Source organism: Cervus canadensis, chromosome X, assembly GCF_019320065.1.
Source record: "Cervus canadensis isolate Bull #8, Minnesota chromosome X, ASM1932006v1, whole genome shotgun sequence".
Taxonomy (NCBI): domain Eukaryota; kingdom Metazoa; phylum Chordata; class Mammalia; order Artiodactyla; family Cervidae; genus Cervus; species Cervus canadensis.
In genome coordinates, this window is record NC_057419.1 from 48,321,216 (window position 1) to 48,337,093 (window position 15,878).

At 43.9% G+C, this 15,878-nt stretch overlaps 1 protein-coding gene across 2 annotated transcripts in view; it reads left to right on the plus strand.

Annotated features, from left to right (window-relative positions):
- The window catches only part of SRPX (sushi repeat containing protein X-linked), a 138,798-nt gene that overhangs the window by 77,730 nt on the left and 45,190 nt on the right, over positions 1–15,878 (plus strand). For both annotated transcript variants that reach the window (XM_043458060.1, XM_043458062.1), the window contains 4 exons: positions 799–925; positions 4,352–4,473; positions 5,469–5,648; positions 7,398–7,531. In XM_043458060.1, coding sequence (XP_043313995.1) covers positions 799–925; positions 4,352–4,473; positions 5,469–5,648; positions 7,398–7,531 — 563 coding nt within the window. The remainder of the gene's footprint in view (positions 1–798; positions 926–4,351; positions 4,474–5,468; positions 5,649–7,397; positions 7,532–15,878) is intronic.

Consider the following 15,878-nt stretch of genomic DNA (forward strand, 5'->3'; position numbering starts at 1 on the left):
CGGGCTTCCCTGGTGGCTGAGTGGTAAAGAACCCACCTGTGATGCAGAAGACGCAGGAGGCCTCGGGTTTGATCCCTGGGTTGGTAAGATCCCCTGGAGGAGGGCATGGCAACCCACTCCAGTATTCTTTTTTTTTTTCATTTATTTTTATTAGTTGGAGGCTAATTACTTCACAACATTGCAGTGGGTTTTGTCATACATTGACATGAATCAGCCATGGAGTTACATGTATTCCCCATCCTGATCCCCCCTCCCACCTCCCTCTCCACCCGATTATTTTGTCTGGAGACTCCCATAGACAAAGGATCCTGATGAGCTACAGTCCATAGGGTCGCAAGCAGTCGGACATGACTGAAGTGACTGAAGACGCATGCATATCCCAATACAAAATAAAAAGTTGAACTCGGCAGACAAGAAGGGGCAAGATGAAGGGAAAGAAGATAAATACAGAAGGGGTGAAGAAACCCTTCAAAAATAGGGAGCACCTCGAGCTTTGGGCACCCACAAAGATGGTTCAGTGGTAAAGAACCTGCCTGCCAATGCAGGAGATACAAGAGACAAGGGGCCAATCCCTGGGTCAGGAAGATCCCCTGGAGAAGGAAATGGCAACCCGTTTTAGTATTCTTCCTCTGGGAAATCTCATGGACAGAGGAGCCTGGTGAGCTATAGTCCATGGGGTCACAAAGAGTCAGACACAACTCAGCACAGAGCTTTGGGCATGTCCAGTGGTGGGTTGGGTGTCAAACCCCAGGTTGATATTTCCTGATGATGGTGAGCATATTCTGATTATATTTTCAGATCTTGAACCTCCTAGAATCAAGTGTCCAAGTGTGAAGGAACGCGTTGCAGAACCCAACAAGCTGACAGCCCGAGTGTCCTGGGAGACGCCTGAGGGAAGAGACACAGCAGATGGCATTCTCACTGAGTAAGTGCAACTTCGCAGCTGGAATGAGGTTGCCTGTTTATGTGAGAAGTTCACTACCAAGAATAAGGAAGTGTGTATCTTCTGGTCAGTGTATGCTTTTGGACTCAGTACAGCACTCTTTACGCCACACCTCATTCATTTCTTTATTTTTCTTCACTGTCTGGCATACTACATTCTTCACTTATGTATCTGTTTATTGCCTGTCTCAACTACAATATGTTTGCAGCCATATCCTTAGTGCCCAGAACCATGCCTAGCACATAGTTGCTACTTAGTAACTATTTGTTGAAGGAAAGAAAGGAAGTCAGAAGGAGTGGTGGGGAGAAGGGAGGAAAAGGGACAGAAGGAGGAAGAGGAAGCCAAGTGGTTAATTCAGGGAAAGACTCACTGCCATTGTCTGCTAGACCCTCTACCCAGGCCTTCCTAAGCCACCGCCTCCCTGGGAACCTATGTCTCCCAGGTGGAGCTCAGCGTCGCCCCCTTGTGCTCGGGGAGTATGTTTTAGAGCAGAACTCCAAAATCTCTTGTGTTTTGGCACCTGTTTCTTTCACAACTTTTGATTTTTAATTTTTTAATATATGACCATTAAACACTTAAACCACTTGTAAATAAAAGAGAAGGGGTCCTTCTGCCTTCTTCCCCACCCCAACCCCCTTCTCCAGGACCAACTGCACAAAGAGTTTGAAATACATCCCCAAAATCTTTAAAAAATGGGTGGTTCCCTTCAGTGAAGTTCAGCCACATGTTGTTCTAATCTAGCAGCTGCGCCTGTGCCCCTGTGGCTATGGATAGGCCCTCATGTTCCCTGGAGGCCACTTCTTCAGATATGAAGTAGCATGTTCACATCCATGCCTAGAGTACATGGTCCTATTAGACATCCCCACCGAGTTTCCATCTGTGGACAAAGAACACCTCTGACTTACCCCTGGTGAGCCATACAGCAGGGCAAGGCTTTCTAGAATTCTGTCAACCCAGGCTGGGAAAGAGAATATGTTTCTAAGCCATTATTAGCCATAAAAGAACATTTTCTTCTAGGAAGAGGCTCCGTCTTTCATCCCTAGGACATTTTGTTCTGACAGCCTGATAATTTTTCCCACCATCTAGCTTAGATCATATTTGTTATGTTTCCCCTTGTAATTCCTCAAAGATAAAGTGTGAGTATTAAGAAATTATTTATTTGCTGTCACATACATATGTCACCCCTTAAGGAGAAACTTTAGGCAATGGGGATTAAAAATATAAGTCACAGTTGATATAACCATGTCATGCGTCATGTGTGTGTGCTCAGTCATGTCCAACTCTTTGTGACCCCATGGACTTTAGCCTGCCAGGCTCCTCTGGCCATGGGATTCTCCAGGGAGAATATTGGAGTAGGTTGCCAATTCTTTCTCCAGGGGATCTTCCTGACCCAGGGAGGGATCAAACCCAGGTCTCCTACATTGGCAGGCAGGCGGGTTCTTTACCCCTGAGCCACCTGGGAAGCCCTTGATGTCGTCAGGGATTGGCTGTTACCAATTGTTGAATCTTTTGGGGCCCCGCAGGATGCCTGGCTCTGCCCCTAGCCCATAAAAGATTCTTAGATTCTCACAACTGTGATTGCTATTGAAATCTGGTATAATATACACACAATATCAGGTCATCAGATGACTCTAGCTATCTAGCAAGGATATTCACTTTGGCATTTTCATGGTAATCTGTGTGTTACAGTTAGAAATGTGACATTTTGAAAGAGCATCTTAGTAACCCGAACCGTCTGTTCAGAACAGCTATTGGCTTCCTAAATTCTACAGCCCAGAGCCATCAGAGGTGTGGAGCAGAATGAGGAGTTCAGATAAGGCTGTCTTTTCCCCTTTTTCAGCTCTTGCTTGGCCTCCTTGCTTCTCTGGCATTTCTCTTCTTTTCCTCATGTCTTTTGCAAGCTTCTGTTCTGTAGTCCCCTTCTGTAGGGGAAGGTTCTAGTGTTAGGTGCTGAGAAAAGTGCTTCCTGTGAGCTCCCATATTTATGCCCTATGACTGTTATTTGCATGTCACACGGGAAAGAGAGTCTGCAAGAGGTGAGTGGCCACTCATGTTTGAAGTCTGATTCCTCTCAGGTTTATCTGCTTTTAAAGTGTGCTTGCTGATGAGGACCTTAAAGCACTTAAGGCCCAGTGTGATGCGTCTGTAATGCTGGGATGTCTGGCGCTCTCTTAACACCCCTCACTGCATACTTGTAAACAACTGCCTTGTCCACCTATGTGGAAGGTTCTCCTCAATGGTGACAGTGAGAATTTCACATGCACATTGTCAGTCAATATTCTTTTCATTCCTCAGACGTGTCGAGAGAAGGGAAATTATCTATTGAAAAACAATTGACCATATTGTACCTACTGATATTCTTATCAGACAACTGAGAAGAAAGATGTGGGAGTCACCCTTGCTCTGTGACCTTGGGTGGCTTCCTTGATCTTTTGATGGCTCAGTTTCCTCATCTGTGAAATGGATATAATAATGCCTATGTCATAGAGTTGTTGGGAGGATTAAATAAACTACTGTATGTGTGTGTGTGTGTGTGTGTGTATAATGTGTAGAACCATGCCAGACATGTGTAAGGTTTATATATTGGGCTTCCCTGGTAGCTCAGAAGGTAAAGAATCTGCCTGCAATACAGGAAACTGGGTTCGATCCCTGGGTTGGGAAGATCCCCTGGAAGAGGGAATGGCAACCCACGCCAGTATGCTTGCCTGGAGAATCCCCAGAGAGAGAGGAGCCTGGCAGGCTACAGTCCATGGGTTGCGAAGAGTCAGACACGACTGAGTGACTCAGCACACACAGCACAAAGAATAATAATAATGATAATAATACTAACTAATAATAAAGATAATAACAACTTGAGTTATTGTTATGATCACCATGAAAATCACAGTGAATTTGCCTTTTGTTCAGGAAAGGTCGCCACCGAGATAGAAAAAGCAAAGAAAGTTCTAGCGCCCCCTGCAGGCTCAAATTGCCAGTGACTGCTGGAACTACCCTCTCAAATGATTTCTCTCAAAGAAAATTCCCTCATCCTCCCAATCAGGCAGCAGTTCAGGTCTCCCTTGGACCAAAGGAAGACTTGGGCTCTCGGTTCTTAGCGTCTTCCATCCTCTGTTCTACATCCCAACATGAAAAACCAGTCTGATCTTCCCAGAAACTGGGGACTTCCCATTTTCTGGTCTCAAACTGCACTTCCAAAACAGAGTAAAGCTCAGGAAATTCTCTTCTGTGAGAATTAAACTAGTAAAACTGGCCTAATGGCAGTCCTTTGGAGTCTCTGTATCTTGAACAGAATGGGTGCTCAACAAACACTCATGATGGTCCTCTTTGATCCTTAGGCCATCATGGCCTGATTGTTGTTAGGGCCTACAGCGATCATCTTTGGTGTTTCTGATTTTTTCCCCCTTTAAGTGTTATTCTAAAAGGCCCACCCCCAGGCTCGCATTTTCCAGAAGGAGACCACAAGATCCAGTACACAGTCTATGACAGAGCCGAGAACAAGGGCACTTGCAAATTTCGAGTTAAAGTAAGAGGTAAGATGACTGCTTCTTGGCTTTTTTTTTTTCCTCTCTTTGTAAGAACAGAGGGAAGCAGAGGCTCAAGCTAGAACCTTCTGTGAGTGCCCATTGTCAGAGGGAGACTTGCCAACTCTGGATTTGCCTCTGATCATGAGGCTAGGGGAAGAGTGCCACCTCACTACCTAAATTTCACAATTCAAATCCGGATGAGGTTGAGTGCTGGCAGATGATTGAAGGAGTCCAAGAGAGCAGTAAGCTTGTCTCACATGAGCCCATCGCTGACTGTCCCAGAACAAGAGTATTTAATAGCTTTTCATGTATATTATCAAGTGTGAAACAGATCGCCAGTCCAGGTTTGATGCATGAGACAAGTGCTCAGGGCTGGTGCACTGGGATGACCCAGAGGGATGGGATGGGGAGGGAGGTGGGAGGGGGGTTCAGGATGGGGAACACATGTAAATTCATGGCTGATTCACATCAATGTATGGCAAAAACCACTACAATATTGTAAAGTAATTAGCCTCCAACTAATACAAATAATTGGGAGAAAAAAATAAAAATAAAAACTAAAAAATAAATCGCTTTTCCACTCCTGGGCTTCAGTGACCAGCCAAAGCCTATTTGAGTCCTTCTATGAAGGAGGCTAGGAGCCCCTTAGGTAGCCCACCAGCTGATCATGTTCTTGGTGTTCCAGAACCTTTGGGAAAAAAAAGGTTTTTAAGGTTTAGTTTGAGCTTCATGGTTTGGGCAGCTAATAACTAGCCATCTTTGCTCCTTCCTCTTCTGGGTTCAACCTCCTCATCTAGACCACGGGGAGCTGAATCAGTTCATCTCAGTGGTCTTGTTGGTTTGAACAGTGACCCTCCCAAGGCCCACCCACTGGCAGGTAGCCACACCTGCCCCTCGCTACACACCCGCCCAGTGTAGAAGCTGGTGTTCCTGACTCCACTTTGTGGTGGGGGGCGGGGGCACTCAGCACTGAGCACCCTCCGGACTTGTGTCCCACACAGTGAGACGCTGCGGCAAGCTCCATGCCCCGGAGAACGGCTACATGAAGTGCTCCAGTGACGGCGATAATTACGGGGCCGTGTGTGAATTCTCCTGCGTCGGAGGCTACGAGCTCCAGGGGAGCTCTGCCCGAGTATGTCAGTCCAACCTGGCTTGGTCTGGCGCTGAACCCACCTGCACAGGTACGAGGGCAGCTCTCTCTCCAGCCAGCAGCAGACCCTGAAGCCCCTTTGGTTCCGATTGCCAGGACAGGGAGGCTTTTGTTCTATATACTTTGAAAGGTTCAGCGCCAGCCATCTTCATCTGTTGGGTGATAACAGTCCTCCAATAACTGGGCAGCCCAGTCTTGCCCACTCTCCTCCTTTGCCTCTGCTCATCTTCTGATTTCTCTCACATGTCCTCTAAGGAGGAAGCTGGAGGTAGGAGCCCAGGGTTCATTATAAATCAGTGGCATTATGAATTAGCAAAGTCTGTACCCTTGGGACCTCCCTGACAGTCCAATGGCTATGACTCTGCGCTCCCAATACAGGGGGCCAGGGTTCGATCCCTGATCAGGGAACTAGATCCCACATGCCACAATGAAGAGTCGCTTGCCACCACTAAAACCTCGTGCAACCCAAACAAAAAACATCTATACCCTTGTTCTTCTCTTCAAAGCCAGTACACTACTGTGTACAGATGATAGAGCCCCTGCTTTACAGCACTAGCTGGAAAGTCCCGCAGATCTTGGGCCTTCGGGATCTTTCCTCCTAACGTCAAATGAGGAAGCAAATACTTTATCTTCTCCTGGAGCTGTTGAAAGGATGAAATGAGGTCATCTATTGAACAGTGGAATTGAGCAAGACTTGGCATATAGTCCCGGGGTTGGAAAGATCCCCTGGAGAAGGGAATAGCAGCCCACTCCAGTATTCTGGCCTGGATAACAGCAACAGTAACGAAACTAAAACTTTCAATACCTGTCAGCTGTTATTACTGAGGAACAAAAATTGGGCTGGGTAGCGATCATAGTGTGACATTTGGACTAGCCAGAAAATTCTGGACATGGCTTCTATTTCTGTACTCCACTTTTTCTCATTTCCTAGTACTTTCTCATCTTTATGCTTTCCCTTTAATCTTAGCCACTAAGAATTGGCTCAGAGAGAGAGACTGAGACACAGATACAGACAGCAACAGCTAAATGCCTGAGGCTCTTAAATTTCATTAAAATACAAAGAACATCCCTCTTTCCTCTCTGTCTCATTTCCTGGGGTAGGAGAGGAATGCCCCCCACCTCCAGTGCGCTGCAAACATATCCACATCGTAATCCCCAGAACCTGTGAATGTATTACCTCACGTAGCCAAAGGGACTTTGAAGTTGTAAATTAAGGATTTTGAGATGGGGAGAAGCACGTGGATTATCCAGGTGGGCTCAATGGAATCCCAAGCATCCTTAATTAGAGGGAGGTGGAACTGCTCTCAGAGGAGTGAGGTTGGAAGCTGCTGCGCTGTTGGCTTTGAAGGTGGAGGAAAGGCTAGGAGCCAAGGAATGCAAGGCGGCCTCTAGATTCTGGAAAAAGGCAAGGAAACAGATGCTCCCCCAGGGCATGTGGGTTGGGGGCGGCAGGGGAGGGGGCACAGCCCTGCCAACAGCCTTGACTTGACCCCAGTGAAACCCGTTCCAAACTTCGCACTGCCAGAATTGTAAGAGAATATGTGTGAAGCCCCTAGGTTTGTGGTGATGAGTTGACCACAAGCCAGAGGAAACTAACATGCGTCCCCATTCCCCAACTGAGTGCTCTTTGGGACCACCTCCCGAATAAACTGAAGACTTCTAGTTGAGTCTTTATCTCAGGGTTTACTTCTTACACATATGTTTCTGTGTCTCATCACAGGCTGTATTGAGCCAGAAGCAGTAGAGGGTTTCTGATCTGCCTGACTGTTTCTGATTACAGCCATGAATGTCAATGTCGGTGTGAGAACAGCAGCTGCACTTTTGGATCAGTTTTATGAGAAAAGGAGACTGTTCATTGTGTCCACCCCCACAGCCCGAAACCTCCTCTACCGGCTGCAGCTGGGGTTGCTACAGGTGAGTCCTGGCAGCAGGGCCGAGGCAGGAGGGAGACCTCTGAACAGGAAGGGCCCGACCATTTCATTCAAAAGCAAAGGCTAGATTCAGTTCTTAATCCATTTCCCGGGAACTTCAGGAACTGGCCCTTCAGAACTCCCACCATTCATTTCTGGGTCTGGGCTATAACCTGATTAGCATTGACACCCCAGAGCTAACCCAATCGTTTTCCAAATAATGAGGTTTGTCTGTCTTCACTAATAAGCCTAACTGACATGCTGTTCAGGTTCAGCCAAAGAACAAATTGTCTTTGCTGAACCCGGCCAGGGTATGCCTGGGAGGGAGGCCATCTATTTGTTGTTTACCCAGAAGGCTGACTCAAGAACTGAGAAGAGTCCAGGGGCCCTCAGGCCCCACATGCCACCTCAGGGAGCTTCCCCAGCTCCCACAGAGCTCCTCAGAGGGGGTGAGCATCTTTCAGAAAAGCAGTTCTCTGAACCGTGGTCCATGGACTAGCTGTGTCAGCCTGGGAGCTTGTTAGGAATGCAAATTCTCAAGCCCCTACCCAAGACACACTGGATCAGAAACTACCTGTTAGCAAGACCTCCAGGTGACTCCTAAGAACTTCAGAGTTGGGGGCGGGGTGGCTTTTCTAGGAAATGTGTCCTTCTGAGCTGTGTAAGTTTTGTAGCTACAAAATGAGGCAACCAGTGTCTTTTGGGAGGGGAAAAAAAGCCAGAAACTGAAAGGATTGGATTAGAACTTGCTTGATTTTTGTCCTGAAGCATGTTGTCAATAAGAGTGGCCAATCTGATTGAAGAGGTGGGATGCTGTGCTGGGTCATAGACGTGGTGTTGCATATTTTGGGAGGAATGTTTCACCCAGGTGGTGCTAGTGGTAAAGAATCTGCCTGCCAATGCAGGAGACGCAAGAGATGTGGGTTCAATCCCTGAGTTGGGAAGATCCCCTGGAAAGGGAAATGGCAACCCATTCCAGTATCCTTGCCTGGAGAATCCCATGGACAGAAGAGTCTGGCGGGCTGTAGTTCATGGGTTCACAGAGTCAGACACAACTGAGTGCATGCTTGTGCACACACACACACGACAGTAAACAGAACTAGATGTTCGGAACAATCTTGGTTTAATCAAAGGCTACAATTTAACTTTTCAGCTTTAAGACACTGAATAATAAAACTGTTTATTCTCCACGTGTAATTAGACTTCCCATGAACTCTGAAGAGCCATATAAAAAGTTTGGGGCTCCCTTGATAGGAACCTCATTTATCTCGTCTTTACCTCCAATCCCTGCCACCTGACCTCCACCTTATGTCCCCTTGTCCCAGCGAGGGGCTTGCTCTTGGGGTAGCACAAGGCGACAACACTTCATCGGGTGGGGAACTGGCCTTGCAGGCTCTATCCCATAACTATACATTTCCCGACCTCCTCTTATTTCCATGGAAAAATAAAAAAGACAAACAACTTGCTTTTTTCTCTGTTGGGCAAACTATGGCATTTGTAAGTAAAATTGTATTGAAGAGCAGCCAGGGCTTGCTCATTTGTGCATTTTGCTCATTTGTGCATTCTTTCTGGCTGCTTTAGCATTGCAGTGGCACCATGGAATAGCATCTAATGGCACCATTAGAACAGAGACCAGCCAGCCCCATGGAACCTACAATCTTTACTCTCTGGCCCTGTACACAAAATGTTTGCTGACCCCTTCCCTAGTCTAGCCCACTCCTTCAGGTACTTGCTAAGTTACTAATCAACTAATTGGTTAAGATCCTTGATATCAAGGTATTGATATGTGACCTCCCCCTTCCAACATATTTACATTGGCATTTTAAGCAGAGCCTTCAAAGAAAGGTTTGATTGGCTTATGTGATTGTTAGAATAAGAAAAATGTAATTTCTACCTTTTTTTTTTTTACACTCTTCTACCACTTCTATCATCCCATACAGAGATATTTCAGTGAAACTGTAATAAAAACTTGGTGTTCTCATACCTAAGGATTTTAAACTTTCTTTCTCCCATTTAGTCATCATTCATCTTAAATTACTTTTTTGTTTCCTTATTGCTACTGCTGCTACTGATGAGACTTCCTGGCATGTGGTTGAGCAGGTCATGGTTCTTGCCAAGGACCAGCTCAGAGGACTGGAGCATTTTCTTTTTTTAAAAAAAAATGAGGTATGATGGACATCTAACATACTAGTTTCAGGTGGACAACATGATGACCCAATATTTGTATATACTGCAAAATGATCATAACAGTAGTCCATTTAACACCCATCACCACACATAGTTACTAGAAATGGTTTTCTTATGATAAGACCTTTCAGATCCACTCCCCTAGCTACTCTCAAATATACAATATAGTTTTATTAACTAGAGTCACCAAGCTGTATATTACATCCCCGTAATTTTTTCATTTTATTACTAGAAATGTGTACCTTTTGACCCCCTTTCACCCATTTTGCCCAACCCCCAGCCCCCACTTTCGGAAAACAGTCTGTTCTCTATATTCATGAACTCAGTTTGTTTTAGTTCTTTGGGTTTTTAAGATTCCACATGTAAGAGAGATCATATGATATTTATCTTTTTCTCTTTGACTTACTTAACATAATGCCCTCAAGGTATATCCACATTGCAAATGGCAAGAGTTCATTCCTTTTTGTGGCAGCGGAGATACACTTCCTCAGTCTGGGTAGTGAACTTCTCACATAAAAGGGGCAGCCTCATTCCAGCTGCCAAGTTGTACTTTCTCAGTGAGAATGCCACCTGTTAAGGACCTACAGAACTTTTTTATTTGTGAGTTTCCAACTAAATCAAATCAGAGAGGAGCAGCCTTTCCAAATGATCAATCAAAAATAAAATGCACCTTTTTAGCCTGGTATTTCCCCTCGTCTCATTTGTTTTGCATTTCAGTGAACATTCATTGGGGCTTCTCTGGTGGCTCAGTGGTAAAGAATCTGCCTGTCAATGCAGGAGATCTGGCTCGATCCCTGGGTCAGGAAGATCCCCCAGAGAAGGAAATGGCAACCCACTCCAGTATTCTTGCCTGGAGAATCCTATGGATAGAGGAGTCTGGCGAGCTATAGTCCATGGGAGTCACAAGAATCAGACAACTTAGTGTCTAAGCCTTAGTGACTAAACAAGAACAAATATAGCATTTTATATATTACATTTTCTTCATCCATTCATCCATCTAGGGACATTGAGGTTGTTTCCATAGCTTGACTATTGAAAATAATGCTGCAGAGAACATGGGGGTGCTTATATCTTTTCAAGTTAAGTGTTTTTCTTTGGATAAATATGCAGAAGTAGAATTTCTGGATCATGTGGTAGTTCTATTTTTAATTTTTTTGAGGAACTGCCTTTCTGTTTGCCCTAGTGGCTGCACCCATTTACATTCCCACCAACAGTACATCAGTTCAGTTCAGTCACTCAGTCATGTCTGACTCTTTGTGACCCCATGGACTGCAGCATGCCAGGCTTCCCTGTCCATCACCAACTCCCAAAGCTTAGTCAAATTCATGTCCAGTGAGTTGGTGATGCCATCCAACCATCTCATCCTCTGTCGTCCCCTTCTCCTCCCACCTTCCATCTTTCCCAGCATCAGGGTCTTTTCCAATGAGTCAGTTCTTCGCATCAGGTGGCCAAAGTATTGGAGTTTCAGCTTCAGCATCAATCCTTCCAATGAATATTCAGGACTGATTTCCTTTAGGAAGGACTGGTTGGATCTCCTTGCTGTCCAAAGAACTCTCAAGAATCTTCTCCAACACCACAGTTCAAAAGCATCCATTCTTCAGCGCTCAGCTTTCTTTATAGTCCATCTCTCACATCCACACATGACTACTGGAAAAATCAAAGCTTTGACTACATGGACCTTGGTTGACAAAGTAATGTCTCTGCTTTTTAATATGCTGTCTAGGTTGGTCATAACTTTTCTTCCAAGGAGCAAGTGGCTTTTAATTTCATGGCTGCAGTCACTATTTTCGGTGATTTTGGAGCCCCCCAAAATAAAGTCTGCCGCTGTTTCCATTGTTTCCCCATCTATTTGCCATGAAGTGATGGGACCAGATGCCATGATCTTAGTTTTCTGAACGTTGCGTTTTAAGCCAACTTTTTCACTCTCCTCTTTCACTTTCATCAAGAGGCTCTTTAGTTCTTCACTTTCTGCCATAAGGGTGGTGTCATCTGCATATCTAAGGTTATTGATATTTCTCCCCGCAATCTTGATTCCAGCTTGTGCTTCTTCCAATCCAGCATTTCTCATGATGTACTCTGCATATAAATTAAATAAGCAGGGTGACAATATACAGCCTTGATGTGCTCCTTTCCCGATTTGGAACCTGTCTGTTGTTCATGTCCAGTTCTAACTGTTGCTTCCTGACCTGTATACAGGCTTCTCAGGAGGCAGGTCAGGTGGTCTGGTATTCCCATCTCTTGAAGAATTTTCCACAGTTTATTGTGATCCACACAGTCAAAGGCTTTGGCCTAGTCAATAAAACAAAAGTAGATATTTTTCTGGAACTCTTCTTGCTTTTTCGGTGATCAAACAGATGTTGGTAATTTGATCTCTGGTTCCTCTGCCTTTTCTAAATCCAGCTTGAACATTTGGAAGTACACATACTGTTGAAGCCTGGCTTGGAGAATTTTGAGCATTACTTTGCTAGTGTGTGAGATGAGTGCAATTGTGCAGTAGTTTGAGAATTTTCTTGGGCATTGCCTTTCTTTGGAATTGGGATGAAAACTGACAATTTTTAGTCCTGTGGCCACTGCTGAGTTTTCCTTATTTTCTGGTATATTGAGTGCAGCACTTTCACAGCATCATCTTTTAGGATTTGATAGCTCAGCTGGAATTCTATCACTTCCACTAGCTTTGGTTTTTAGTGATCGTTCCTAAGGCCCACTTGACTTCATATTCCAGGATGTCTGGCTCTAGGTGAGTGATCACACCATCGTGATTATCAGTACATAAACTTTTCCTTTTCTGTATGTCCTCAACAGCATTTGTTATGTGTCTTTTTCTTTCCCCCTTTTGTAGCACTGGTTTATTAAGAGTGAATCCCTATCAGTATTTGTAGACTATCAGTAGTCATGTATAGATGTGAGAGTTCAACTATAAAGAAAGCTGAGCACTGAAGAATTGATGCTTTTGAACTGTGGTGTTGGAGAAGACTCTTGAGAGTCCCTTGGACTGCAAGGAGATCAAACCAGTCCATCCTAAAGGAAATCAGTCCTGAATATTCATTAGAAGGACTGATGCTGAAGCTGAAACTCCAATACTTTGGCCACCTGATGTGAAGAACTGACTTGCTGGAAAAGACCCTGATGCTGGGAAAGACGGAAGGTGGGAGGAAAAGGGGACGACAGAGGATGAGATGGTTGGATGGCATCACAGACTCAATGAACATGAGTTTGAGTAAGCTCTGGGAGTTGGTGATGGACAGAGAGGCCTGGCATGCTGCAGTCCGTGGGGTCGCCAAGAGTCGGACATGACTCTCTGACTGAACTGAACTGAAACAATGGGGAACTGAAGCATCAAAGCGGACACATTAAGAATCATACATAATAGATAAAACCCTTAAATTTTTATTCCCCTTCTTATTTATTTGCTTAAGTAATTCAATGCATAGTGATAGCTTAAGGTGAAAGGAGTCAGATTCCTGATCTCCAAAGAAGAAGGTTTAGCTTTGGGACCAGGGACCAGGCTTGAAAACTCAAGAGCTTTTGTGTAGCAGAGTTTTATTAAAGTATGAAAAGAGACAGAGAAAGCTTCTGACATAGACATCAGAGGGGAACAGAGAGTGCCCCCCTTGCTAGTCTTAGCAAGGGGGTTATATACTTTTTTAATTGGTTATTGCAGTAAATCAAAAGAATGTCTCAAGGTTGTAAAGGTCTTACCAGACCCACTCCCGCAATATATACATTTTAAGATAACAGGATTAGAACTAACAACAGAAAGATTTTACCAGAGCTACTCCCATAATATACATTTTAAAATGACAGGATTAGTCAGAAGGTTCTCAAAAGGGAGAAACATGTCCTCAAGCAGGATATATTGTTGTATAATCATTGGTACAGAGTTGAAGGGAAAACATATCCTTGAGCAAGATGAGTTGTTTTGTTGTATAATCATCTGCTCTGGGCTTAAAGAAAAAACTCTTTGTCCTTTTCTCCTCCTTGAGAACTCCAGACCCCTTTTTCCTCCTCAGGATTTCTTATCAGCCTGGTGGGCTACAGTCCATGGGGTCACAAAGAGTCATACACGACTGAGCGACTTTTTTTTTTTCTTCAAATAGAGAGGTTTCCCATTAGTGAGTCCAGTGCCTGTTTCTCCTGTACCTGACTGCTAAGTCACTTCAGTCATGTCCAACTCTTTGCCATCCCATGGACTGCAGCCCACCAGGCTCCTTTGTCCATGGGATTTTCTAGGCAGGAGTACTGGAGTGGGTTGCCATTTCCTTCTCCAGGGGAATCCTCCTCACCCAGGGATTGAAGTCACATCTCTTATGTCTCCTGCACTGGCAGGAGTTCTTTACCACCACCGCCACCTGGGTTAGTGTTCTGTACACAATTTTCCGGTACACAGTGCATGAAAAATTTCTGCAGTTTCGAGCATAATATCTGCAAGCAATTTCAAGGCAATTAGACCATCTCGTTCCCCTCCAATATCCAGATTCAAGATGACTAGAGGGTTACTGGGGTTGGAGTGCTTAGCTGGGGTGAGGAGGAGACGAGTGCAACATTGTGGCCCAAAGACACTATTTGCAAGTGACTCAGAGCACTGCATGGCCACAGCACAGCATACTTGCATCTATGTAGACCCGCTGTGCTGTTATGTGTCTCTTTAATGATGGACCTTCTAATAGGCGTTTGGTGTTGTCTCATGGTTTTGATTTGCTTTTTAATGACTAGTGATATTGAGCATCTTTTCATGTATCTGTTGGCCTTTCATATATTTTCTTTGGAGAAATGTCTATTCAGGCCTTTTGACCATTTTAAAATTGAATTATTTATTTGCTGTTGAGTTAAATGAGTTCTTTAGAGATTCTGGATATTAATCCGTCATCAGATAAATGGCTCGCAAGTGTTTTTTGTCCCCATTTTGTAGGTTGTCTTTATACTTGTTGATAGTTTCTCTTACTGTGCAGAAGCTTCTTAGTTTCATGTAATCCCACTTGTTTTTTGTTGTTGTTGTTGTTTGCTTTTTCATTTTGTTGCTGGTGCTTAAGGTGTCATATCCAAAAATCATTGCCAAGAGCTATATCAAGGAGCTCTTTTTCCTGTTTTTTCATCTAGGAATTTCATAGTTTCATATCTTCTATTTAAGTCTCTAATCCATTTCAAGTTCATTTTTGTAAGTAGTATAACCTAAGGTGTTAGTTTCATTTTTTAACGTGTGAATATCCAGTTTCTTCAGCACTAGTTGTTAAAAAGACTGACTTTTCCCTATTGAGTTTTCTTGACTCTTTTGTCAAAAACAAGTTGACTATATATCCTTGAGTTTATTTCTGGGCTCCCAATTCTGTCCCATTTGGTTTTTTTTGGGGGGGGGGAATCTGTTTTTATGCCACTACTATACTGTTTGAATTACCATAGCTTTATAATATAGCTTAAAATCAGAAAATGTGATGCCTCCTGCGTTGTTCTATCCTCTGAGGATTGCTTGGCTATTTAGGAGTCTTTTGTAGTTCTGTACAAACTGCAGGATTGTTCTCCCCCCATTACTTATGTAAAATTGCTATTATGCTATTAGATTCTTTCAACTTTCTATTGTTGAGTATGATGTTAGCTGTAGGCTAGTCATATGTGACCTTTCTTATGTTTAGGTACTTTCTTTCTATACCAAAAACTTTTTAAAAAAATCATGAACATAACTTGAATTTTGTCAAATGCTTTTTCTCCATCTATTGGGGTGATTTTTTCATTCTATTAATCTCATATATCACATTGATTTTGTGTCTGTTGAGCCATCCTGCATTCTAGATGAAATTCCACTTGGTCATGCTGAGTTATCTGTGTAATGTGCTGCTGAATTCAGTTTGCTAGTATTTTGAGAAATTTTGCATCCATATTAATCAGGGATATTGATCTGTATTTTTCTGATAGTGTCTTTTTCTGGCTTTGCTATCAGGGTAATGCTGACCTCATAAAATGAGTTTGGAAATGTTTCTTCCTTTTCTACTTTTTTTGGAAGGGTTTCAAGGTTACTGTCAATTTTTTTTTTCATTTATTTTTATTAGTTGGAGGCTAATTACTTTACAATATTGTAGTGGGTTTTGTCATACATTGACATGAATCAGCCATGGAGTTACATGTATTCCCCATCCTGATCCCCCCTCCCACCTCCCTCTCTACCTGATCCC